The sequence below is a fragment of the Scyliorhinus torazame genome, chromosome 10 (genome assembly GCF_047496885.1).
Source record: "Scyliorhinus torazame isolate Kashiwa2021f chromosome 10, sScyTor2.1, whole genome shotgun sequence".
Classification (NCBI taxonomy): Eukaryota; Metazoa; Chordata; class Chondrichthyes; order Carcharhiniformes; family Scyliorhinidae; genus Scyliorhinus; species Scyliorhinus torazame.
Genome location: NC_092716.1, coordinates 263,532,203 through 263,557,487, shown reverse-complemented (window position 1 = coordinate 263,557,487; position 25,285 = coordinate 263,532,203). Strand labels below are relative to the sequence as shown.

The following is a 25,285-nucleotide window of genomic DNA, read 5'->3' as shown; positions in this document are numbered from 1 at the left end:
GCAGTGACCCACCGACAGTGCGACACAGGCCCATCACCCTGGAGTGACCCACCGACAGTGCGACACAGGCCCATCACCCTGGAGTGACCCACCGACAGTGCGACACAGGCCCATCACTCTGGAGTGACCCACCGACAGTGCGACACAGGCCCATCACCCTGGAGTGACCCACCGACAGTGCGACACAGGCCCATCACCCTGGAGTGACCCACCGACAGTGCGACACAGGCCCATCACTCTGGAGTGACCCACCGACAGTGCGACACAGGCCCATCACCCTGGAGTGACCCACCGACAGTGCGACACAGGCCCATCACCCTGGAGTGACCCACCGACAGTGCGACACAGGCCCAACACCCTGGAGTGACCCACCGTCAGTGCGACACAGACCCATCACCCTGGAGTGACACACCGACAGTGTGACACAGGCCCATCACCCTGGAGTGACCCACCGACAGTGCGACACAGGCCCATCACCCTGGAGTCACCCACCGACAGTGCGACACAGGCCCATCACCCTGGAATGACGTTACACAGACCCTAGGGGATAGAACTGGGTTGTCGGGGAGGAGGGTTGTGGGAGGGTCGGGGAATGAGTGGGGGAGGAAGGAGGGAAATGGTTGGGAAGGAGGGGAATGGGGGAGAATGAGGTATTGGGGGAGTGAAGGGATTGGGGAAGGATGGATGGGGTGAGTGGAGGGGTTGGGAGGAGGTGGGATTGGGGGAGGGGGGATTGGGAGGGAAGGAGAGATTGGGTGGAGAGGAGGGAGGGAGCTCATCGACAAAGCCTAGCCCTATGAGAAGCGAATGAGAATGAGGATCTCTCTGGTCCTCCGAGTAGTCGGGCCCCTTGCCGCCCACCGCCTGGCCTCGATCCTCCGGGTCTCCTCCTTGCCAGCCTCCTCAGACGAGGCCACATGTCCCCCCTCATCCTCCTCCAGTACATCGCCCGCTGCTGTGCCAGGTTGTGGAGGGCACAGCGGACCACCACAAAGCGGGCGACCCTCTGGGGGGTGTACTGCAGGGCACCACCAGAGTGGACCAGGCATTGGAACCACATTTTGATCTGTCTGATGCACCGCTCAGTGACAGCCGGGGTGGAACATGGGCCTCAATATCGGGTCTCCGACTTGGTCTCCGTGTCAACATCCAGGACATCAGCGGGTACCCCTTATTCCCCAAGAGCCAACCCATCATCCGAGGTGGTCCTCAAAGTTTCCGGGGTTCTCCTACTGTTCCAGGATGTAGCTGCATGATCCAGAGGTGGTGGTCACACACGCGTTGAACATTCAGGAAGGGAACCCATTCCTGTTAATGAAATCCATGATGTGGAGATGCCGGCGTTGGACTGGGGTGGGCACAGTAAGAAGTCTGACAACACCAGGTTAAAGTCCAACAGGTTTGTTTCAAACACTAGCTTTCGGAGCACTGCTCCTTCCGCAGGTGAATGAAGAGGTAGGTTCATTCACCTCTTCATTCACCTGCTTGTCATCTATTGCCCCCAGACCAGGGGTATTCCGGCGATGGTGGAGAATCCTGCAGCATCTTGGCGGGCCTGGTTTAGCTCGAAGTTGGCATTGTCTGCTGCCCAGGAATACAGGACATCCGTGACCTTACGATGCATTTGTGGGCTGTCATTTGGGAAATGCCGCACACATCCCCTCTCAAGCCCTGGAATGAACCAGTGGCATAAAAGCTCAGGGCTTCAGCGACCTTCACAGCCACTGGGAGCGGGACCTCCTCCACCGGGTGCCAAGTCCGCGAGAACATGGGCACGGGTTCCGCACTGTCTCTCTGTTGAGACGGAGCCTCCTGCGGCACGCGCTGTCCGTCATCTCCTCAAAAGAGCTGCGATGTATGTACACCTTGGGCCAACGCCAGCGTCCCCCTTTGGATTCCTCCTCAGCCTGATAGGCAGCCGGGTCTTCAGGATGTGCACCCTTGCATGTGGGGTGCCGTCTCCAGCCTGCGTCGACGCTGCTGCCGCCTTCTCTGGCACCTGCCTACCTCGGCTGCCACCAGCAACACGAGGGCAGACTCTGCAGGACCGACAACACCAGCCCTATTGTTATATTTGTAATGAATTGGAGAAGTAGAGAGACTGACAATCAGTGAGGGCTTCCAGCCCGGGACCCTCAAATCCCCCGGGCCTCCCCCACACTTACGTGTCCCGCCTTCTCTCAGAGTGCCATCCAGCGATCGACCTGTGCTGGAACATCTCGCTCTGCACACTCACCCCCGGCCACAACAGCAGCCCCTAGATCCCAGACCCCCGACCCCTGCCGGGAGCATTAGGGAGACGGTGCTCAGGTGCCCTCCCCTGATCCACACACTCACCCTCTGGTCACGAGGATATCCCCAGTGCTGAAGCCCAGCTCTCGAGTGTTTGATTGTCAGCTGCTGCCTCTGTGGTGTTGACACTTCGAGAGTTCAGGCTTCCAAGTCTGATTGAAGTGCGACGCAATAATCACCGTCTGAGACACGGCACCTGTACCCATGAGGAGACACTTGAGAATATTTTGTTTATTAATCAGTCAACAGTACCTTTATCCAGAAAGAAGAAAACCAACTACTTAACGATCCATAAATCACACTAACCATTAATCAACAAGGAAAAGGCACCGTGCCAGACACACAGGAACCTTTCCATTAGAGAATATCGGTACAAACACAAAGCTACAACAGTCCTTTGTACAAAGAAACCCAAACACACTTATCACCCCTCGCAGCTCCTCAACAGAATGGAGGGTCCTTGCCAAGCGGTCGTTTTACGTATCAGTCTGTGTCCATGAGCCTCCACTTCCACATGGCCTAAGTTCATCGGAACCAAAGCTTGGTGTCCACATGTTCCACCGACGTTCAAGGGACAGTAAAACAGCCTCGAAGTCCAGCGTGTCTGACTCGCGGCGACGTGCTAGTCGACAGGCAGCACTCACCACACTCACAATAAAATCACCAGCAATCCGCAAAAGCATTCCTTCAACACCTTCATCAAGCTGCTCATTCGGATCAATCTGCCTCCCTCCCACCTGCAGCTCCCAGCAGTAGACTCCCCAATAGTGGAAAATGTCATCGGCCTGGGAATGCCAAAAGAGAGAAAGAGCTCCTCTTCTTCCTCTCCAGCCCAGGCAGCAGGTCATCTTCCCATCCCAATTAGGGAGCAGCCTCCAGGCATTTGCAACCACCAGCAGCAGCAAACACACCCTGCAACACCACTTGAGAATATTTTATTGGCAAAAATAGTCAATAGCAACAAAGGTTTGAAAATCAACGGTGAAATATTCCACATAATCTTTATTATTATCACAAGTAGGCTTAAATTAAGACTGTAATTAAGTTACTGTGAAAATCCCCTAGTCGTCACATTCCGGCGCAGGATAACGCTCTGGGGACCTGGGTTCAAATCCCCCCACGGCAGGTGGTAAAATTTGAATTCAATAAAAATCTGGAATTAAAAGTCTAATGATGACCATGAAACCATTGTCGATTGTTGCAAAAACCCATCTGGTTCACTAATGTCCTTTAGAGAAGGAAATCTGCCGTCCTTACCCAGTCTGGCCTACACGTGACTCCAGACCCACAGCAATGTGGTTGACTCTGAACTGCCCACCTCTGGAATGGCTGAACGAGACACTCAGTTCAAGGGTAATTAGTGATGGGCAATAAATACTGGCACAGCCCAGCGACGCCCACATCACAAAGAACAATTTTTATAAAGAGCAGTTCTTCAAACACTTCAGCTGATCTGGCTGTCACCCTTCCCCTCCTCCGGAAAAGGCAGCAGGTTACCTGATGTCCACTCTGTCCTCGGTCCAGGCAACAGAAGTAAAAGGGGTGGCAGAAAGCACACACACGGCTTCCACACATTGACCACTGAACAGTCAGCTATACAATAAAGGAACCTAAAGCTGCTCTTCATACCTGCAGCAAGTCGCTCCGTTGAATCGGGCCGCCACTCTTCCCCTTTGTCAGCACAGGCAGTAGTTTCCTTACTCCAGGCCATGGAATCAAAGGGGGCGGCAGCCAACAAGCACACAGCTTCCGAGTATCTGCAGCTTCATTCGGGCCACTTTGCCTCGGTCTCCCCAGCTGGCAGCTCCCAGCAGCAGACTCTCAAAGGCAGGAGCAACCATTAGCTGAAAGTCACACTAACATAGGGCACAGCAAAAGAATGAGAGAGCACCCCCTCCCCTTCTTCAGACTGGGAGTAGGCCTGCTTTACATCCTCCCTTTGCTTCATTCCAGCCCACAGAAGGAGAAGTGGCAGCAGCAAACATACATTAGGCCTGCAGGCATTTTGCAGCCACAGGCAGGAGCACAAAGGAAACACAACCTGCCGCCACTTTCGCTCATTAATGGTCAACAGTATCTTGGGCGTGATTCTCCCAAAACATTTCTAAGTTCATTTGTGGCGGATTTCCACAAAAAAAATCAAACACAAGGTATCGCCCCTCGCAGGCTCCTCAACAGAAACAGAGGATAAGCCTAAGAATATGTTATCATGACCAGAACTTTGTCGTCAAAATGATCTGTCCATCAATGTGTGACTTGTTCCCCGTATCAGAGCCATTCTCCGTCCAGGAACCGCAGCTGTGCAGACCCCTCCCACACGACCCAATCTCACCGCAACCAAATCCCGGCATCCACATATTCCACCGGCGCTCAAGGTCAGGTGAACATCCTTGGCTTCCAGCGTGTTTAACCCGCGGTGACGGGCCAGTTACACGCAGCACTCACCACACCAGCTATAGAAACATCAGCAATCTACGAAAGCATTTCTTTAACACCTTGATTATATTGCTCATTTGGTTCAATATCGCGCACCAGGTCCCGCAGCGTCTTCTTGCTTCAACCCGGATTGCCTTCTGGATTCATACATCCCCCTGATCCCGGCGTTCCAGGACCCAGGTATCTTAGAAAAAACTTTCCTACTACAGGAAAGGAAGGAAACAGCAACAGCAGCCTCCAGGCATCTGCAGCCACCAGCAGGAGCGAGCGGCAAACACAACCTGCAGCTATAACGTGCTCTCACAACTAACCTATTAGCAATAGCCTGCAGCTGTGAAGCTAGGGGCTGCTCACAGTCAAAGGGAGTTAAAGTGACCTTCAGCATAGAACCAAGACCAGGGCTCTGTCCTGGAAGTGTTTTGTCGGACAGACAGGCAGCAGCTGTGGTAACCCTGTTACGTATATCCACAATATTTAAAGATGGCTGGGAGGCTTCACAGACAAAAAGACCCTCATCCCCCCCTGGCCCAGGGGTGACCCCTGGCCTGCATGCTGGAAAATGGAAATGACTGCCCACCTCCTCAGTTCCCCTCAGCAGCCATTGGCAGGTTCACATTTTAAAAAGGGAGTGTTAAACGATGCCCGCGTGATTTCTCACATCGAAGCTGGATAATTCCCGGGAGGCCGCTGGAGGTGCCTCTAGGTCTTAAGCACAATCGGGAGATGGAGCAGAGGGAAAGGTCTGTGTGAATCCCTCCCGCTAAGGTGAAACTGTGGCATCTCGGTGCTTCTGGACAGTGACAGGAGACTGCCGATGGGGCTAACCAGTACACTATCTCAGTGAGCATTGCTCATTCAGTGCTCGCTGTTGTGCTATATGCCTTGGAGATATGCAGAGGTGACCAGCAAAAATTGGTCGTGTACTACATGAACACAATGAGCTCACTTCGTCTGATGGCAGCTGTATCGAACATGGAACTCGAGCAGTTATCCGAGAGCCACAGCAACGTGGATTACATTTCCTTGCTGGGAGGACACCTGGGTGGTTGTTCAGAGTGAACAACAATCCTGTGAAGAATTCTAGCAGCCAATAATAGGTCAGCTCATTGGAGAGTTCGTTAGAAACTGTGCAGTAAGTAACTCAGTGAAACATCTGTCAAACCGTGTGCTTATCTTGAAACCGACCCCATGGCGGCAACACAAAGTAGATCTTTTTGGAAGAGTGCAAACAGCTCCCAGAAATGAACATCTTTTTCTTGTCGCTCATCATCTACATTACATTCAGAAAATTCCATCGCCACATTTGCTCATCGATATTTCAGACATAGGGCGGGATTCTCTGATCCTGAGCCTGTGTTCACACAATCGGAAACGCCGTCGCGTTTCTCGACGACACCAACACGGCCCAGGATCAGCAATTGTGGCCCCTCCAGGGGGCCAGCACGGCGCTGGAGCGGTCCACACTGCTCCAGCTGCTGATCCCGCCGTTGAATGGGCACCGGGGGATCTGCGCATACGCAGTGGGTCCGGCGCGAACCTGCGCCTGCGCAGTCCCACCGGCACGTGCGCGGTGCCTCCCACGCTGGCGATGACCCAACATGGCGCAGGAGTACACGGGCCGGCGCGGAAGAAAGGAGGCCGGGTGACAAAGGCCAGCTCACTGATCGGTGGGTCCCGATCGCGGGCCAGGCCACATCGGAGGCCCCCCCCCCCTGGGGTTGGACCCCCCGCTCCACCCACCCCCCTCCCCCTACCCCCTGCCACAGGCCGCCCCCGGACCCTTCGACGTCGAGGTCCCGCCGGCTCAGAGCAGGTTAGAGCGGTGCCGACGGGACTTGTCTTTTTTAAACGGCCGTTCGACCCATCCGGGCCGGAGAATCGCGGGGGGGGGGGGGGCGCATAGAGCGACCCCCGACCTGCCCGCGCCGACCATGCCGGCCCCAGTGACGCCGATTCTCCGCAGAGTGGGGAATCGCGTCGGGGCGTCGCAGCGCGATTTGCACGGACCCTCCGGGGATCCTCCAACCCGGCGTGGGGTCGGAGAATCCCGCCCACGGTATTTACAAACGCAGTTTGCCAGAAACTATCATTCCAGACTGTTCCCACTCAGTTCATGGCGTTCCGGGAAAGCTATGAAACTTACCAGCATCTGAAATCACCAAGGAGAGATTCGATACAGGATGGGAATTTTTAAATCAACGTGCGGGACTCTCCGTCGGCCGACGGCGAAATTGGGAATGGCAATCAGCTGGAGAATAGCTCCAGCGGCGATATCGCAGCAGGCGCCGGTTTGACGCGGAATCACGAAGCTCCGCCTCTGAAAAAACGGCGTCAATGCGACGCACGGCGTGCATCATCGAAACACCGCGCGCAAATCATTTGTGGGCCCACCCGCGATTCTCCGCCTCCAATGGGCCGAGTTGCCGGCAGCGCGGTCACGTGTTCCTCTCAAATCGCGAACCTGGCGTGGTGGCTGCGGAGAGCCAGGGCGTATGGACTGTGTCCAGCAGCGCCATACTTCACCGACAGTCGTGCCGCTGGCCGGGGGGGGGGCTTCTGCCAGGGCCGGGGGGAGTAGTGGGGGGTGGCCTGGAGGTGGGCTGTGGGGTCGGGGTGGACGGGTGTGCAACACCATTACCGCAGCCGGCAAGGCAGTCATGCAGCTGTGCATGCCGCTGCCAGTCCGCTATAAACGTGGTACTCTGGGTCGTACAGGTGACCCCCCCCCCCCCCCAGTGCCCTTTGGCCACAGCCGATCCATCAGCTGTATGGGTGCCCCAGCACAGCCTGTCCCATCTCTCCAGCTCCGATCAGTGTGTGGGGAGGGGGGGGTGTATAGTTTAAGTGCGGCTGCAGCTTGTCAGACCTGCGGGTGTCCATCACGGACCCGGCGAGTCCCGCACCATTTTCCGTGGGGTTTGCGGGTATTCCAAGCGGTGCTGCTGCTCGGCCCTCACCGGTCGCGGAATCGGTGAAGGTGTGGCGCTGATTTTTCTCACCTGATTCTCCATTGGCGTCAACACTTGGGGTGGGTTTCTCTGATTGCCGACACCGAAATCGCATTCAGCGATTGGCTGGAGAATCCCTTTTGATGCCGAAACCGGGGGGCGCTGCCTGTTTTCAAATTTGAGTCGGTGTGATCAGTGCTGTGGGTCGGTGTGATCAATGCTGAGGGTCGGTGTGATCAATGCTGTGGGTCAGTGTGATCAATGCTGTGGGTCAGTGTGATCAATGCTGTGGGTCGGTGTGATCAATGCTGTGGGTCGGTGTGATCAATGCTGTGGGTCGGTGTGATCAATGCTGTGGGTCAGTGTGATCAATGCTGTGGGTCGGTGTGATCAATGCTGTGGGTCAGTGTGATCAATGCTGTGGGTCGGTGTGATCAATGCTGTGGGTCAGTGTGATCAATGCTGTGGGTCAGTGTGATCAATGCTGTGGGTCGGTGTGATCAATGCTGTGGGTCGGTGTGATCAATGCTGTGGGTCAGTGTGATCAATGCTGTGGGTCGGTGTGATCAATGCTGTGGGTCGGTGTGATCAATGCTGTGGGTCGGTGTGATCAATGCTGTGGGTCGGTGTGATCAATGCTGTGGGTCAGTGTGATCAATGCTGTGGGTCGGTGTGATCAATGCTGTGGGTCGGTGTGATCAATGCTGTGGGTCGGTGTGATCAATGCTGTGGGTCAGTGTGATCAATGCTGTGGGTCAGTGTGATCAATGCTGTGGGTCAGTGTGATCAATGCTGTGGGTCGGTGTGATCAATGCTGTGGGTCGGTGTGATCAATGCTGTGGGTCAGTGTGATCAATGCTGTGGGTCGGTGTGATCAATGCTGTGGGTCGGTGTGATCAATGCTGTGGGTCAGTGTGATCAATGCTGTGGGTCGGTGTGATCAATGCTGTGGGTCAGTGTGATCAATGCTGTGGGTCGGTGTGATCAGTGCTGTGGGTCGGTGTGATCAATGCTGTGGGTCGGTGTGATCAATGCTGTGGGTCGGTGTGATCAATGCTGTGGGTCAGTGTGATCAATGCTGTGGGTCGGTGTGATCAATGCTGTGGGTCCGTGTGATCAATGCTGTGGGTCGGTGTGATCAATGCTGTGGGTCAGTGTGATCAATGCTGTGGGTCGGTGTGATCAATGCTGTGGGTCAGTGTGATCAATGCTGTGGGTCGGTGTGATCAATGCTGTGGGTCGGTGTGATCAATGCTGTGGGTCAGTGTGATCAATGCTGTGGGTCGGTGTGATCAATGCTGTGGGTCAGTGTGATCAATGCTGTGGGTCGGTGTGATCAATGCTGTGGGTCAGTGTGATCAATGCTGTGGGTCGGTGTGATCAATGCTGTGGGTCAGTGTGATCAATGCTGTGGGTCGGTGTGATCAGTGCTGTGGGTCAGTGTGATCAATGCTGTGGGTCAGTGTGATCAATGCTGTGGGTCAGTGTGATCAATGCTGTGGGTCGGTGTGATCAATGCTGTGGGTCGGTGTGATCAATGCTGTGGGTCGGTGTGATCAATGCTGAGGGTCGGTGTGATCAATGCTGTGGGTCGGTGTGATCAATGCTGTGGGTCAGTGTGATCAATGCTGTGGGTCGGTGTGATCAATGCTGTGGGTCAGTGTGATCAATGCTGTGGGTCAGTGTGATCAATGCTGTGGGTAAGTGTGATCAATGCTGTGGGTCGGTGTGATCAATGCTGTGGGTCGGTGTGATCAATGCTGTGGGTCCGTGTGATCAATGCTGTGGGTCAGTGTGATCAATGCTGTGGGTCGGTGTGATCAATGCTGTGGGTCGGTGTGATCAATGCTGTGGGTCAGTGTGATCAATGCTGTGGGTCGGTGTGATCAATGCTGTGGGTCAGTGTGATCAATGCTGTGGGTCGGTGTGATCAATGCTGTGGGTCAGTGTGATCAATGCTGTGGGTCGGTGTGATCAATGCTGTGGGTCAGTGTGATCAATGCTGTGGGTCGGTGTGATCAATGCTGTGGGTCGGTGTGATCAATGCTGTGGGTCGGTGTGATCAATGCTGTGGGTCGGTGTGATCAATGCTGTGGGTCAGTGTGATCAATGCTGTGGGTCAGTGTGATCAAAGCTGTGTGTCAGTGTGATCAATGCTGTGGGTCGGTGTGATCAATGCTGTGGGTCGGTGTGATCAATGCTGTGGGTCAGTGTGATCAATGCTGTGGGTCAGTGTGATCAGTGCTGTGGGTCGGTGTGATCAATGCTGTGGGTCAGTGTGATCAATGCTGTGGGTCAGTGTGATCAATGCTGTGGGTCAGTGTGATCAATGCTGTGGGTCGGTGTGATCAATGCTGTATGTCGGTGTGATCAATGCTGTGGGTCGGTGTGATCAATGCTGTGGGTCGGTGTGATCAATGCTGTGGGTAAGTGTGATCAATGCTGTGGGTCGGTGTGATCAATGCTGTGGGTCAGTGTGATCAATGCTGTGGGTAAGTGTGATCAATGCTGTGGGTCAGTGTGATCAATGCTGTGGGTCAGTGTGATCAATGCTGTGGGTCAGTGTGATCAATGCTGTGGGTCGGTGTGATCAACGCTGTGGGTCAGTGTGATCAATGCTGTGGGTCAGTGTGATCAATGTTGTGGGTCAGTGTGATCAATGCTGTGGGTAAGTGTGATCAATGCTGTGGGTCAGTGTGATCAGTGCTGTGGGTCGGTGTGATCAATGCTGTGGGTCGGTGTGATCAATGCTGTGGGTCGGTGTGATCAATGCTGTGGGTCGGTGTGATCAATGCTGTGGGTAAGATTGATCAATGCTGTGGGTCAGTGTGATCAATGCTGTGGGTCGGTGTGATCAATGCTGTGGGTCAGTGTGATCAATGCTGTGGGTCGGTGTGATCAATGCTGTGGGTCGGTGTGATCAATGCTGTGGGTCAGTGTGATCAATGCTGTGGGTCAGTGTGATCAATGCTGTGGGTCGGTGTGATCAATGCTGTGGGTCGGTGTGATCAATGCTGTGGGTCGGTGTGATCAATGCTGTGGGTCGGTGTGATCAATGCTGTGGGTCAGTGTGATCAATGCTGTGGGTCGGTGTGATCAATGCTGTGGGTCAGTGTGATCAATGCTGTGGGTCGGTGTGATCAATGCTGTGGGTCAGTGTGATCAATGCTGTGGGTCGGTGTGATCAATGCTGTGGGTCAGTGTGATCAATGCTGTGGGTAAGTGTGATCAATGCTGTGGGTCAGTGTGATCAATGCTGTGGGTCAGTGTGATCAATGCTGTGGGTCAGTGTGATCAATGCTGTGGGTCGGTGTGATCAATGCTGTATGTCGGTGTGATCAATGCTGTGGGTCGGTGTGATCAATGCTGTGGGTCGGTGTGATCAATGCTGTGGGTAAGTGTGATCAATGCTGTGGGTCGGTGTGATCAATGCTGTGGGTCAGTGTGATCAATGCTGTGGGTAAGTGTGATCAATGCTGTGGGTCAGTGTGATCAATGCTGTGGGTCAGTGTGATCAATGCTGTGGGTCGGTGTGATCAATGCTGTGGGTCGGTGTGATCAATGCTGTGGGTCGGTGTGATCAATGCTGTGGGTCGGTGTGATCAGTGCTGTGGGTCGGTGTGATCAATGCTGTGGGTCAGTGTGATCAATGCTGTGGGTCGGTGTGATCAATGCTGTGGGTCAGTGTGATCAATGCTGTGGGTCGGTGTGATCAATGCTGTGGGTCGGTGTGATCAATGCTGTGGGTAAGTGTGATCAATGCTGTGGGTCGGTGTGATCAATGCTGTGGGTCAGTGTGATCAATGCTGTGGGTAAGTGTGATCAATGCTGTGGGTCAGTGTGATCAATGCTGTGGGTCAGTGTGATCAATGCTGTGGGTCAGTGTGATCAATGCTGTGGGTCGGTGTGATCAATGCTGTGGGTCAGTGTGATCAATGCTGTGGGTCGGTGTGATCAATGCTGTGGGTCAGTGTAATCAGTGCTGTGCGTCGGTGTGATCAATGCTGTGGGTCAGTGTGATCAATGCTGTGGGTCGGTGTGATCAATGCTGTGGGTCGGTGTGATCAATGCTGTGGGTCGGTGTGATCAATGCTGTGGGTCGGTGTGATCAATGCTGTGGGTCGGTGTGATCAATGCTGTGGGTCGGTGTGATCAATGCTGTGGGTCGGTGTGATCAATGCTGAGGGTCGGTGTGATCAATGCTGTGGATCGGTGTGATCAATGCTGTGGGTCAGTGTGATCAATGCTGTGGGTCAGTGTGATCAATGCTGTGGGTCGGTGTGATCAATGCTGTGGGTCGGTGTGATCAATGCTGTGGGTCGGTGTGATCAATGCTGTGGGTCGGTGTGATCAGTGCTGTGGGTCGGTGTGATCAATGCTGTGGGTCAGTGTGATCAATGCTGTGGGTCGGTGTGATCAATGCTGTGGGTCAGTGTGATCAATGCTGTGGGTCGGTGTGATCAATGCTGTGGGTCGGTGTGATCAATGCTGTGGGTCGGTGTGATCAATGCTGTGGGTAAGTGTGATCAATGCTGTGGGTCGGTGTGATCAATGCTGTGGGTCAGTGTGATCAATGCTGTGGGTAAGTGTGATCAATGCTGTGGGTCAGTGTGATCAATGCTGTGGGTCAGTGTGATCAATGCTGTGGGTCAGTGTGATCAATGCTGTGGGTCAGTGTGATCAATGCTGTGGGTCGGTGTGATCAATGCTGTGGGTCAGTGTGATCAATGCTGTGGGTCGGTGTGATCAATGCTGTGGGTCAGTGTGATCAATGCTGTGGGTCGGTGTGATCAATGCTGTGGGTCGGTGTGATCAATGCTGTGGGTCAGTGTGATCAATGCTGTGGGTCGGTGTGATCAATGCTGTGGGTAAGTGTGATCAATGCTGTGGGTCGGTGTGATCAATGCTGTGGGTCAGTGTGATCAATGCTGTGGGTAAGTGTGATCAATGCTGTGGGTCAGTGTGATCAATGCTGTGGGTCAGTGTGATCAATGCTGTGGGTCAGTGTGATCAATGCTGTGGGTCGGTGTGATCAATGCTGTGGGTCGGTGTGATCAATGCTGTGGGTCAGTGTGATCAATGCTGTGGGTCGGTGTGATCAGTGCTGTGGGTCGGTGTGATCAATGCTGTGGGTCGGTGTGATCAATGCTGTGGGTCGGTGTGATCAATGCTGTGGGTCGGTGTGATCAATGCTGTGGGTCGGTGTGATCAATGCTGTGGGTCGGTGTGATCAATGCTGTGGGTAAGTGTGATCAATGCTGTGGGTAAGTGTGATCAATGCTGTGGGTCGGTGTGATCAATGCTGTGGGTCGGTGTGATCAATGCTGTGGGTCGGTGTGATCAATGCTGTGGGTCGGTGTGATCAATGCTGTGGGTCGGTGTGATCAATGCTGTGGGTCGGTGTGATCAATGCTGTGGGTCAGTGTGATCATTGCTGTGGGTCAGTGTGATCAATGCTGTGGGTCGGTGTGATCAATGCTGTGGGTCAGTCTGATCAATGCTGTGGGTCAGTGTGATCAATGCTGTGGGTCGGTGTGATCAATGCTGTGGGTCAGTGTGATCAATGCTGTGGGTCAGTGTAATCAGTGCTGTGCGTCGGTGTGATCAATGCTGTGGGTCGGTGTGATCAATGCTGTGGGTCGGTGTGATCAATGCTGTGGGTCGGTGTGATCAATGCTGTGGGTCGGTGTGATCAATGCTGTGGGTCGGTGTGATCAATGCTGTGGGTCGGTGTGATCAATGCTGTGGGTCGGTGTGATCAATGCTGTGGGTCGGTGTGATCAATGCTGTGGGTCGGTGTGATCAATGCTGTGGGTCGGTGTGATCAATGCTGTGGGTCGGTGTGATCAATGCTGTGGGTCGGTGTGATCAATGCTGTGGGTCGGTGTGATCAATGCTGTGGGTCGGTGTGATCAATGCTGAGGGTCGGTGTGATCAATGCTGTGGATCGGTGTGATCAATGCTGTGGGTCGGTGTGATCAATGCTGTGGGTCGGTGTGATCAATGCTGTGGGTCGGTGTGATCAATGCTGTGGGTCGGTGTGATCAATGCTGTGGGTCGGTGTGATCAATGCTGTGGGTCGGTGTGATCAATGCTGTGGGTCGGTGTGGTCAATGCTGTGGGTCAGTGTGATCAATGCTGTGGGTCGGTGTGATCAATGCTGTGGGTCAGTGTGATCAATGCTGTGGGTCGGTGTGATCAATGCTGTGGGTCGGTGTGATCAATGCTGTGGGTCAGTGTGATCAATGCTGTGGGTCAGTGTGATCAATGCTGTGGGTCAGTGTGATCAATGCTGTGGGTCGGTGTGATCAATGCTGTGGGTCGGTGTGATCAATGCTGTGGGTCGGTGTGATCAATGCTGTGGGTCGGTGTGATCAATGCTGTGAGTCGGTGTGATCAATGCTGTGGGTCGGTGTGATCAATGCTGTGGGTCAGTGTGATCAATGCTGTGGGTCGGTGTGATCAATGCTGTGAGTCGGTGTGATCAATGCTGTGGTGCAGTAATATTTCTCACAGTTTTACAAATTGAAAATAGTTGGGTTCACATTCGGGCCCTACCCGATCATTGGCCTTACATTGTCTTGTCCTTGATCCCCGTTGTGAGTTTCTGTAGGCAGCTGGACACGGTGGGTCATTGCCTCCTGCGGGGGCCGTGATTTCTTGAAGTCTGGGCATCGGGGCGATGGCAAGGCGGAGGTGAGGCCAGTTTATTCGATGGAACTTTGGCTGGATCCAGAAACGATCCTGTCATGGCTTTGAGCTTCCCAAGCTCCATTGACCGTGCAGATCAATAATCTGGAACTTTATTCCCTCCTGTCTATGCCATTGATTGTATGTTGATGTCTTTTTTCCTCACAAGCGTGTCTGATATATGAGCTCAGAGGTGATGGTCTCCTGGTGTGGCGAAAACCAAACTGAATTGGTATGTGACATAAGGGCTGCGCATAATCTCTCGTTTGTCTGTCGATTTTCACAGTAACTTCATTGCAGTGTTAATGTAAGCCTGCTCGTGACAATAATAAAGATTATTATTACAGTCTGAGGATTCAGGGTAAACCATTTCGGACAGAGATAAGGAGACATTTCTTCACACTAAGAGTGGTGAGCCTGTGGAATTCATTACCACAGGAAGTAGTTGATGCTAAAACTGAATATATTCAAGAGGCGGCTGGATATAGCACTTGGGGAGAATGGGATCAAAGGCTATGTGGAGAAAGCAGGATTAGGCTATTGAGTTGGATGATCAGCCATGATGGTGATGAATGGCGGAGCAGACTCGAAGGGCTGAATTCATCGAAGTACTAAAAGCAATAAGATGCAAATTAGCAGAAAAGATAATTGACAGTTTATCAAGTCCAAGTGTCAGTCTCAGTGAAGAGAGACTTGACCACCTGACATCAGGCATCCAGGCTAATAACCGAGTTAGCTTCAATGTTAGTCATACCTCGTTCCAGCCATTAGCAGCTACAAACTGAAATAACCTACAATCAAAGACTCTATTCACTCTCGGAATGGCCAATTCAATCCAATTCAATCCAGTCACATGACCTCAGGTTATAAGAGGAGACATCACTAAGGAGAAGGTTCTGGGGAAACTGAAAGGTCTGAGGTGGGTAAGTCACCTGGACCGGATGGACTACACCCCAAGGGTCCTAAAAGAGATAGCTGAGGAGATTGTGGAGGCATTGGTGATGATCTTTCACGAATCACTGGAGGCAGGAAGGGTCCCAGAGGACTGGAAGGTGGCTAATGTAACACCACTGTTTAAGAAGGGAGGGAGGCAGAAGACAGGAAATTAGAGGCTGGTTAGACTGACTTTGGTCATTGGTAAGATTTTGGAGTCCATTATTAAAGATGAGATTGCGAAGTACTTGGAAGATAAAATCGGACTGAGTCAGCACGGCTTCGTCAAAGGGAGGTCGTGTCTGACAAATCTGTTGGAGTTCTTTGAGGCGGTAACAAGGAAGTTAGACAAAGGAGAACCAGTGGACGTGATTTATTTAGATTTCCAGAAGGCCTTTTTACAAGGTGCCGCATAGGAGACTGTTCAATAAGTTAAGAGCTCATGGTGTTCAGGGTAAGATCGGCATGGATAGAGGATTGGCTGACTGGCAGAAGGCAGAGAGTGGGGATAAAGGGGTCTTTTTCAGGATGGCAGCCGGTGACTAGTGGTTTGCCTCAGGGGTCAGTGCTGGGCCCACAACTTTTCACAAGATACATTAATGATCTGAAGAAGGAACTGAAGGCACTGTTGCTAAGTTTGCAGATGATACAAAGATCTGTAGAGGGACAAGTAGTATTGAGGAAGCAGGCGGGCTGCAGAAGGATTTGGACAGGCTGGGAGAGTGGGCAATGAAGTGGCAGATGGAATACAAAGAACAAAGAACAAAGAAATGTACAGCACAGGAACAGGCCCTTCGGCCCTCCAAGCCCTTGCCGACCATGCTGCCCGACTAAACTACAATCTTCTACACTTCCTGGGTCCGTATCCCTCTATTCCCATCCTATTCATGTATTTGTCAAGATGCCCCTTAAATGTCACTATCGTCCCTGCTTCCACCACCTCTTCCGGTAGCGAGTTCCAGGCACCCACTACCCTCTGCGTAAAAAAACTTGCCTCGTACATCTACTCTAAACCTTGCCCCTCTCACCTTAAACCTATGCCCCCTAGTAATTGACCCCTCTACCCTGGGGAAAAGCATCTGACTATCCACTCTGTCTATGCTCCTCATAATTTTGTAGACCTCTATCAGGTCTCCCCTCAACCTCCTTCGTTCCAGTGAGAACAAACCGAGTTTATTCAACCGCTCCTCATAGCTAATGCCCTCCATACCAGGCAACATTCTGGTAAATCTCTTCTGCACCCTCTCGAAAGCCTCCACATCCTTCTGGTAGTGTGGCGACCAGAATTGAACACTATACTCCAAGTGTGGCCTAACTAAGGTTCTATACAGCTGCAACATGACTTGCCAATTCTTATACTCACTGCCCCGGCCAATGAAGGCAAGCATGCCGTATGCCTTCTTGACTACCTTCTCCACCTGTGTTGCCCCTTTCAATGACCTGTGGACCTGTACTCCTAGATGTACTCCTACAATGTGGAAAAGTGTGAGGTTATGCACTTTGGAAGGAAGAATGGAGGCGTAGATATTTTACACGTGTGGAAATTACCCCCTTTAATCTAATCTATTTTCCTGTAAAGCTTTTTGCTGCAATAAAGCTATGAGATGGCATGTGAAAGAGACAGCCAATCAGATGTCAAAGAACAGTCACATTGTTGATCTTTTTAGAAGAAAAGATTGCTGGGACAATACGAAGGACGGAAGATTAATGTGATTTTATTTCTCGCAGCCCAATTTATAACCAGTGATCTAAACGCTCCTGGCAGATGACTTTTGATCGTTTTTTTTATAATAGCTGGAAAATGTTTGTTCATGTTAATTTGGTCACAATTTCGGGCAGCACGGTGGCACGGCACTGAGGACCCGGGTTCGATCCTGGGTCCCTGTCCGTGTGGAGTTTGCACATTCTCCCCGTGTTTGCGTGGGTTTCGCCCCCACAACCCAAAGATGTGCAGGGTAGGTGGATTGGCCACGCTAAATTGCCCCTTAATTGGAAAAAATAATTGGGTACTCTAAATTTATAAAACAAATGTGGTCACAATTTGTGAAAGGGCTGTATAATTATTGAAATTTGGAGGACATTTGTGAAAAGAAGCCCCGAGTTAATAATGTTTTGTTCCAATATTATCAGTGTCGATATTGTTAAGCACTGTTGCATAAGTATGTGATAAAGAAGGAAAGATACAAATGACAAAATATCAAAGCATGATTTTAAAAAAATTTGTCTAATAGACAGCAAAGTTCAATTCCCTGCGTTGTAGGAAGAGGTTTATTAATGGCACTATAGTTTTTATTTGTTAAGACACAAATTGGCCAGCACTTTATGACAAGTAATAGGTAGCCCTGTGAATTGCAATTTGCCCCAAGTTGTTGGATGATTTACGCCTTTCCCCGCTAACCTCTCAAATACAGCCCCTCACACTCAATCTGCCTGAACCTCCATGAAATTATTGCATCTTCATTGCGCACTGCATGCACCACAGAGAGTTGAGTCTGGCCGTGAATAGCGTAAGTACACTTTTAACTGTGATAATTATTAATGATTACTGATCAATCTCCCTGGCCCAAAATGTGCATGCAATAAATAAAGTTATGGGTCTCATTCATTCAAGTTGCGAATTGTTGTTGGAGATTTTAAATTGTGTAATTTTCAATTTTTCCTCTTACTAAGCTTCTCCCTCTTTTTTTCCTTCTTTATTTCTCTTCCTCTACCTGTTTTGTTATTGAATTTACCCATTCTAATTCTTCGTCTTTCCTCACATTGTGCTTAAACCTATTCAAGTTGGATCTTGTGGGAAAATTTGCATTGAACACTGTGGTGCTACAGTATCCCCATTGAATATCTGCCCCTTTCAAGTTGTCTCCTACATGTGTCATGATGTAAAATGGGGTTTTCTTTTGTGTTTCTCCACAGCACCAATTAATTCACACACTGTGGTTTTCCTTGTCTGAAGCCACTGTAATCTCCAAACCTTAATTGATTTAACGGCATCATTTGTTCAGACACATGTGATTTAACTGGGACATGGAAAAGTAACTAAACGCAGTAAAAGTTGTGGAAAGTATTGAATTTGTGCTAATTTGTTAAAGGTTTTAAACACTACCCTGCTTAATGTATTCAGAAACAAAACTGTGGTTATATAATTGAGTGTCTTTTCATCAATTGATACTGACTGATAAATTAGATTCTCTTTTAATTTGATGGGATTCCAGGATTTTTACTTATATTTTGCATCTTGAGTGTCGTGCTGTGTAGAATTAGAATAATTAGTCATTGATACCTGAATAAGCCAAACTCCATTTTCATGGTGAGGGCTTCTGGGGTTTTTAACTGATATTTTAAGGATTGAGTGACATTAGTACCACAAATCAATGGGTGATCACAGTGAAGGTACGAATTTTGGAGAAATGAAATGTGTTGAATTTATTAGCTGTTTGGTACCATTTTAATTTTCTATCTTTTACAGAAATGTATGCGGTTTAATCCTGTTGCGACTGTGTGGGTTGCCAAGCAAAGGATCCTGTGCACTCTGAACCATAGTTTGAAAGATGTGCTGAATTATGGTCTGTTCCAGCCAGCAAGCGATGGAAGGGACGGCAAATTTCTGGATGAGGAGCGCCTGCTCAAAGAATACCCCCAGCCAATCAACAAAGGGGTTCCCTCGCTCGAGGTACCAGTGGAAACACAGCCAATGGGTTTCTGGATCTTCTCTTACCTAATGATCCAACAAACTTAGTCATTCTGATTATTGACATTACCGAATCTGGTGATTAGAGAAATTTAAAAATTGACACGTTGAGAGAGAGAGAAACTTCCTGACTTCACAATGTCCCAAAGCACTTCACAGCCAATGACTTAGTTTTCTTGAAATGTGGGAAACACAGTAAGCAAATAGTACACAGTGAGCAACATTGCAACACAAAGGAGACCCACGTCTAGATGTTTGTGGGTTGCTGGTGGTTGAGGGATAAACATTGACTCTCATGCCAGTGAACTGCTCCTGCTCCTCCATGAATGGTCATGTGAGACCTTGATGTGGCCTCTCCAGTGGGCAGACGGGGCATTGGTTTGTTTTCTCAGCTGGAAGGTGGCATCTGATGCAGCGCAGTGCTCCCTCCGTACTGAAGTGGCCGAGCCTATAACACTGGACGTGGATATGGCTGGCACCGTCACTGATTCACTTCCACAGGTCAGACTCGCTGAGGGCAGTATCAGTGATTCATTTCCTCAAGTCAAAGTTTCCAGGTTTCCAGATCCACAATGAGTTGATTTTTACTGATATCCTCACTGTTCAGAGTGGGCCTCTGTTCCCACTAACCTTCCAGTTCTAACAACTATCAACACTCGCTCGCCCATCCATCGGTGATTACCATCCTCGAGCTCTGTAAGCTATTCCAAGAGACGGGGCCTAGTCTTGGCAGGTCCCTGTAGGTGACCTCTGAATTGCCTAATTTTTGAAGTTGAGCAGTACCTGCTTCCTCGATGTTTTAATCGGGTTGTTGCCAAGCAACATGTGATTGTGGCCTGGCTGTTAACTGGCCCAGCCTCACTGTTCCCACATTTGCTGACCACTCACTAGGACGCATTCCCCATCCTAGTGTAACAATCGGTGCCTATAAATTAGTGCCATGGGCAGTGCGGTGGCGCAAGTGGTTAGCACGGCGCTGAGGTCCCAGGTTCGATCCCGGCCCCGGGTCACTGTCCGTGTGGAGTTTGCATATTCTCCCCCACAACCCAAAGATGTGCAGGGTAGGTGGATTGACCGCGCTAAATTGCCCCTTAATTGGAAAAAATTAATTGGATACTCTAAATTTATAAAAAATAAATGTAAAAAAATAAATGAGTGGCATTAACTTTTATATATTCGGCTTTGCTCGATAACAGCTCTCGTTGTCCTGATTTAAGATTTATTCATCAAAGTCAAAAGCGGCCTTTTCAAAACCTCTCGAAATATTTAAGTGTCAATGGAATGATGTTTGTTTGTTGATACTTGATTACTCAGGTTGCATGTGACTAGCAAACTGCAGTCTGTACATCTTGGATGCTCATGCACTGCTTAACCAATTAGAAAGAAAGGATGAAGTAAAGATTGCATTGATATAGCGCCTTTCATTGCCTCAGGCTATCACAAAGTGTTTTGCAGTCAACTCGGTTTAGTTACTGTTACAAACCCCTGGGCCAGTGTGCAGTCAATCACACTTGACCCAGAGTCACAACACGGATAAATTAGATTTGACATTAATACCCCTGGCTTTGGTTGACGACAGTCACCAGGTTTGTAAATTTAAACACTCAGAACTTTTATCATTAACAGTAATTATAATTAAAGAGAAAAAAAATACAACTGGCTATCTACTATCTGATTCCCAACACCCCCCCCCCAACATCCCCCACTCTCTATACACACACTCTCACACACTCACATTCACACACACTCTCACACACTCACACTCACACACACTCTCACACACTCACACTCACACACTCACACACTCACACTCTCACACTCACATTCACACACACTCTCACACACTCACACACTCACACTCTCACACTCTCACATTCACACACACTCTCACACACTCACACACTCACACTCTCACACTCTCACACTCACACACTCACACTCTCACACTCACATTCACACACACTCTCACACACTCACACACTCACACTCTCACACTCTCACATTCACACTCTCACACTCTCACACTCACATTCACACACACTCTCACACACTCACACTCTCACACTCTCACACTCACACACACTCTCACACACTCACACTCACACACTCACACACTCACACTCACATTCACACACACTCTCACACACTCACACACTCACACTCTCACACTCTCACACTCACACACACTCTCACACACTCACACTCACACACTCACACTCTCACACTCTCACACTCACATTCACACACACTCTCACACACTCACACACTCACACTCTCACACTCTCACATTCACACTCTCACATTCACACTCACACACACCCACTCACACACTCTCACACACACACTCTCACACTCTCACACTCACATTCACACATACTCTCACACACTCACACTCACACACTCACACTCTCACACTCTCACACTCACATTCACACACACTCTCACACACTCACACACACACTCACACTCTCACACTCACACTCTCACATTCACACTCTCACATTCACTCTCACACACACACACTCACATTCACACTCTCACATTCACACTCACACACACACACTCACACACTCTCACACACACACTCTCACACTCACATTCACACATACTCTCACACACTCACACTCACACACTCACACTCTCACACTCACATTCACACACACTCTCACACACACACTCACACTCTCACACTCACACACTCACACACACTCTCACACACACTCACACTCTCACACTCTCACACTCACACATTCACACATTCACACTCTCACATTCACACTCACACACACACACTCACACACACACACTCACACTCACACTCACATTCACACTCTCACATTCACACTCACACACACACTCTCACATTCACACACTCACACACTCACACTCTCACACTCACACACTCACACTCTCACACTCTCACACACACTCACACACTCACACACACTCACACTCTCACACTCTCACACACTCACACTCTCTCGCACACACACACAGAAAAGGGTGGTTGAGAGGTAAAGGAAATATAATGAAAAAGAAGGACAGGATCTTTGATTCAGACGGGTGTCTTCCAGTTAGTGTCTTCCTCAGGGTTAAGCCTTCAGTTGGGTTCTTTCTTTTCCGTCACTGCAGACTCACAGAGAGAGGGAGAAAACACAGCTCCTCTTCCTTCCAGGGTCTAGAGGCTTCTGATAAGTTCTCTCTGAAAAACCCTACCTGGCAGGAACTAATCACTGACTGTATTCAGGCAGAACACTGTCCCTGGACAACCCGCCAGTTGCCAGTTGGCAAATCGAACCATCTTCCTCCAAACCCAGTTCCCAAGGTTCACTCGGCACCGATGAGTCTGGTTTCTCCTCTCCAAAATAGAAAACCTGGGAACACACTGTCCTGGCAAGCGCTCTCCTGCTTAAAGGCACATCCTGAATATTGGTCCACAGACCAAAAATAATAAAATAAAATAAAATAAATGGGAGCAAAGGAAATAAACAGGAAGGACTCTTCCAATATTATTTAACACACAGAACACCAATTAATGAAGTGATCTGCATGTGGTTACTTTGCATTTTTGAATAAAGTAATCCTGAAACTATAACTTGATTATTTTCCATTTTTAGTTTAAGATGGGTGAAAAAAACAGAAGAGATAGGATTTATTCGGAAATGCCAAGCCTAAGCACATCTAATAACTTACAAACTAATCGCAAATCATTCTTCTGATGTAGACAGATGTGGACAACAGCTGATAGAAACAGCAGATCTGTTATTGGCTGTGAGAGAAATGCTGTCCAGAAATCCCTGTGCGAGATTGGCCACATTAATCGAGCAGGTTCCTTTCCAAGCCGACACGCTGGCCCAGCCGATTTACACTTCACTCAGGCGTTTCATTAGACTGGAAACCTAAATCTCTCTTTGTGAGAGCTCGCTCTCCTTAAAGCTCTTACATCTACTAGAGCAGGGTTAATATCTCCTCTGAAGGATGGCACTTCTGTCAATGCGATACTTGTTCAATCCAGGGCAGTAAGGGCAAGGTTCTTGAGAGTGGGACTTGAATCCACCAAGCTGAAACATGCATTTGTAATATAACCACTTTGTAATTAATTTTCTGTTCCATTCAACTCTGTTTACTTCACTCGAAGCTAGCTACATGATTTTATTTTATTTGATAAAGGTCACTGGGAATTAAATCAAGGAAAATGCATTTGTTTCTGCTTTCAGTTTTGCTACAAGAAACGGGTATATAAGCAAACTAACGTTGACGAGAAGCAAATCTCAAAACTTCATACAAAGGTGCGTGTACTTTCATAAATTCAGCACCTTTTAAAACAGAACATGTACAACCCAGAGAGTTACTGTATTGAGGAGCTGACTCAAGAGGCGGAATGGCCGATTCCAGTTCTTCCTTTGTGTTTTCTTCTCTAGCACCTAATCAAATCTCTTAAACATCCCAGACTTCAGTTTATTAACAACTAAGTTATTTCCAGCTAGTCGTTAAAATATAGAACAAAACTAAATTGGTGGAATTTGAAATATAAATGCTGATGTTCTTTTTTTACACTTTGTCACAGTCAATTTTAAAAGATATACATCGAGAGGGAAATAGGGAGATGGACAGAGAGGACATAGAGACACAGAAAGAGAGAGCTCCATAAGACACGAGATGGAGAGAGAAGCAGAAATAAATAATATCAGGTACAGCCAAACAATCCCCCTGCTGGTATCTACTATTCAAAGGCTCCTCACAGAACCAGGAAGAGGACCTTAATTGGCCACTTCAGTCACTCAGTTGGGCTCTAGATGGGAGGGTCATCCGTCACCTTTCCTCACACTGGCAAGTCAGCCTGGCAGCAGGAAGGTGATGGGCACATCACATGCCCTTTCCTTTCCATTTTGCCTGCCATCCCACTAGCCAGCCAGTCCTAAACGTTGCAGAGGAGGTTGACCTGACTGTTACCAGGGACGAAGGACTTAACTTATGAGGAGGTGGAAAAGTTAGTACTGTTCGCTTAGGAGCAGAGAAGGTTATGACATTATCTATTTCTGTTACTCATTGATGGGATGTGGGCGTTGCTGGGTGAGGCCAGCATTTGTTTCCCATCCCTAATTGCCCTTGAAAAGGTGGTGGTGAGCTGCCTTCATCAACCACTGCAGTCCATGTGGTGTAGGTACATCCACAGTGCTGTTAGGGAGGGAGTTCCAGGATTTTGACCCAGCGACAGTGAAGGAGCGGCCGATATATTTTCCAAGACAGGATGGTGAGCGACTTGGAGGTTTTCAAGATGATCCGATGTTTTATTAAGAGCCGGCGGAGAATTAAGGCAAATGGGTGAGTAGCCAGAGGCTTTAGGTTTGAAATCATTGAGAAAAGATTTAGAGAGGACATCAGGAGAATGTTTTTGATCATCAGAGGGATCTGGAACCCTCGAGCTGGCAATGGAAGCTAATTCCAGAAATAATCTTGAAGGGGAAATGCATAGGACGTTGAGGAAGAGGAACTTACATAATTCCGGACAAAAGCGGGGATGTGGGATGAAGCGTGATCGCTCTTTCATAGAGCCAACGCTGGCCCGGCAGGATGAATAGCCTCCTTTGTGCTGTCAGGTTCCGAGGATTCTGTGTACATGAATGAGGTTAGGAATGCTGCTCTTGAAGACTGGGGAGTGAGAGGGTTGAAGGCTTGATGTAGGCTTTCAAAGAATGCAGGATTTTCAGAGGGTAAAAAGGGAGTAATTGCCTCCAATTAGAACAATCAGTAACCAGAGGACTTTAAGGTAATTAGCAAAAGAGATAGAGGCGAGATGAGGCAATAGTTCTGTGCAGCAAGATAGATGCTGTGGAAGGCACTGCCAGAAAGGGCAATGGAAGATGATTCAATTGTAACCTTCAAAAAATAATTGGATAAAGTGTGTAATTATGGTCAAGAGCAGCAGAATGGGACTAATTGGACAGCTCTTTGAAAGCGCTGGCACAGGAATGATAGGACAAATGGCCTCCTTCTGTGCGGTAGGTTTTGTGTCCATGGAGCTGGGCCTCAGCACTTTAAGACAAGATGCTGCAGCACATGACGCAAGGCTCTGGGTGAGTTTAAATCTGATCACTTGGAACAGTAGCATTTCTCTGGAACAGAAACTGAGTTCCAGTATCGCATTCCGATTGTTTACTGAACGGTGGACAGCCGTAGATCAGCAGGTTTGTTGGCAAGTTTCTTGTTCCAAATAAGCAAATCAATACAAAAATGTCCAAAGCAAACCATACCCTTCCCTTCTTATCCTTGCTTCATTTGCAATGAAACAAATTTG

At 49.6% G+C, this 25,285-nt stretch overlaps 1 protein-coding gene across 4 annotated transcripts in view; it reads left to right on the top strand.

The window, feature by feature from the left end:
* LOC140384761 (SH3 and multiple ankyrin repeat domains protein 2-like) overlaps positions 1 to 25,285 on the top strand; it is a 1,513,496-nt gene that overhangs the window by 363,051 nt on the left and 1,125,160 nt on the right. For all 4 annotated transcript variants that reach the window (XM_072466758.1, XM_072466757.1, XM_072466755.1 and 1 more), the window contains 2 exons: positions 18,766 to 18,969; positions 23,205 to 23,276. In XM_072466758.1, the coding sequence (XP_072322859.1) occupies positions 18,766 to 18,969; positions 23,205 to 23,276 (276 nt within the window). The remainder of the gene's footprint in view (positions 1 to 18,765; positions 18,970 to 23,204; positions 23,277 to 25,285) is intronic.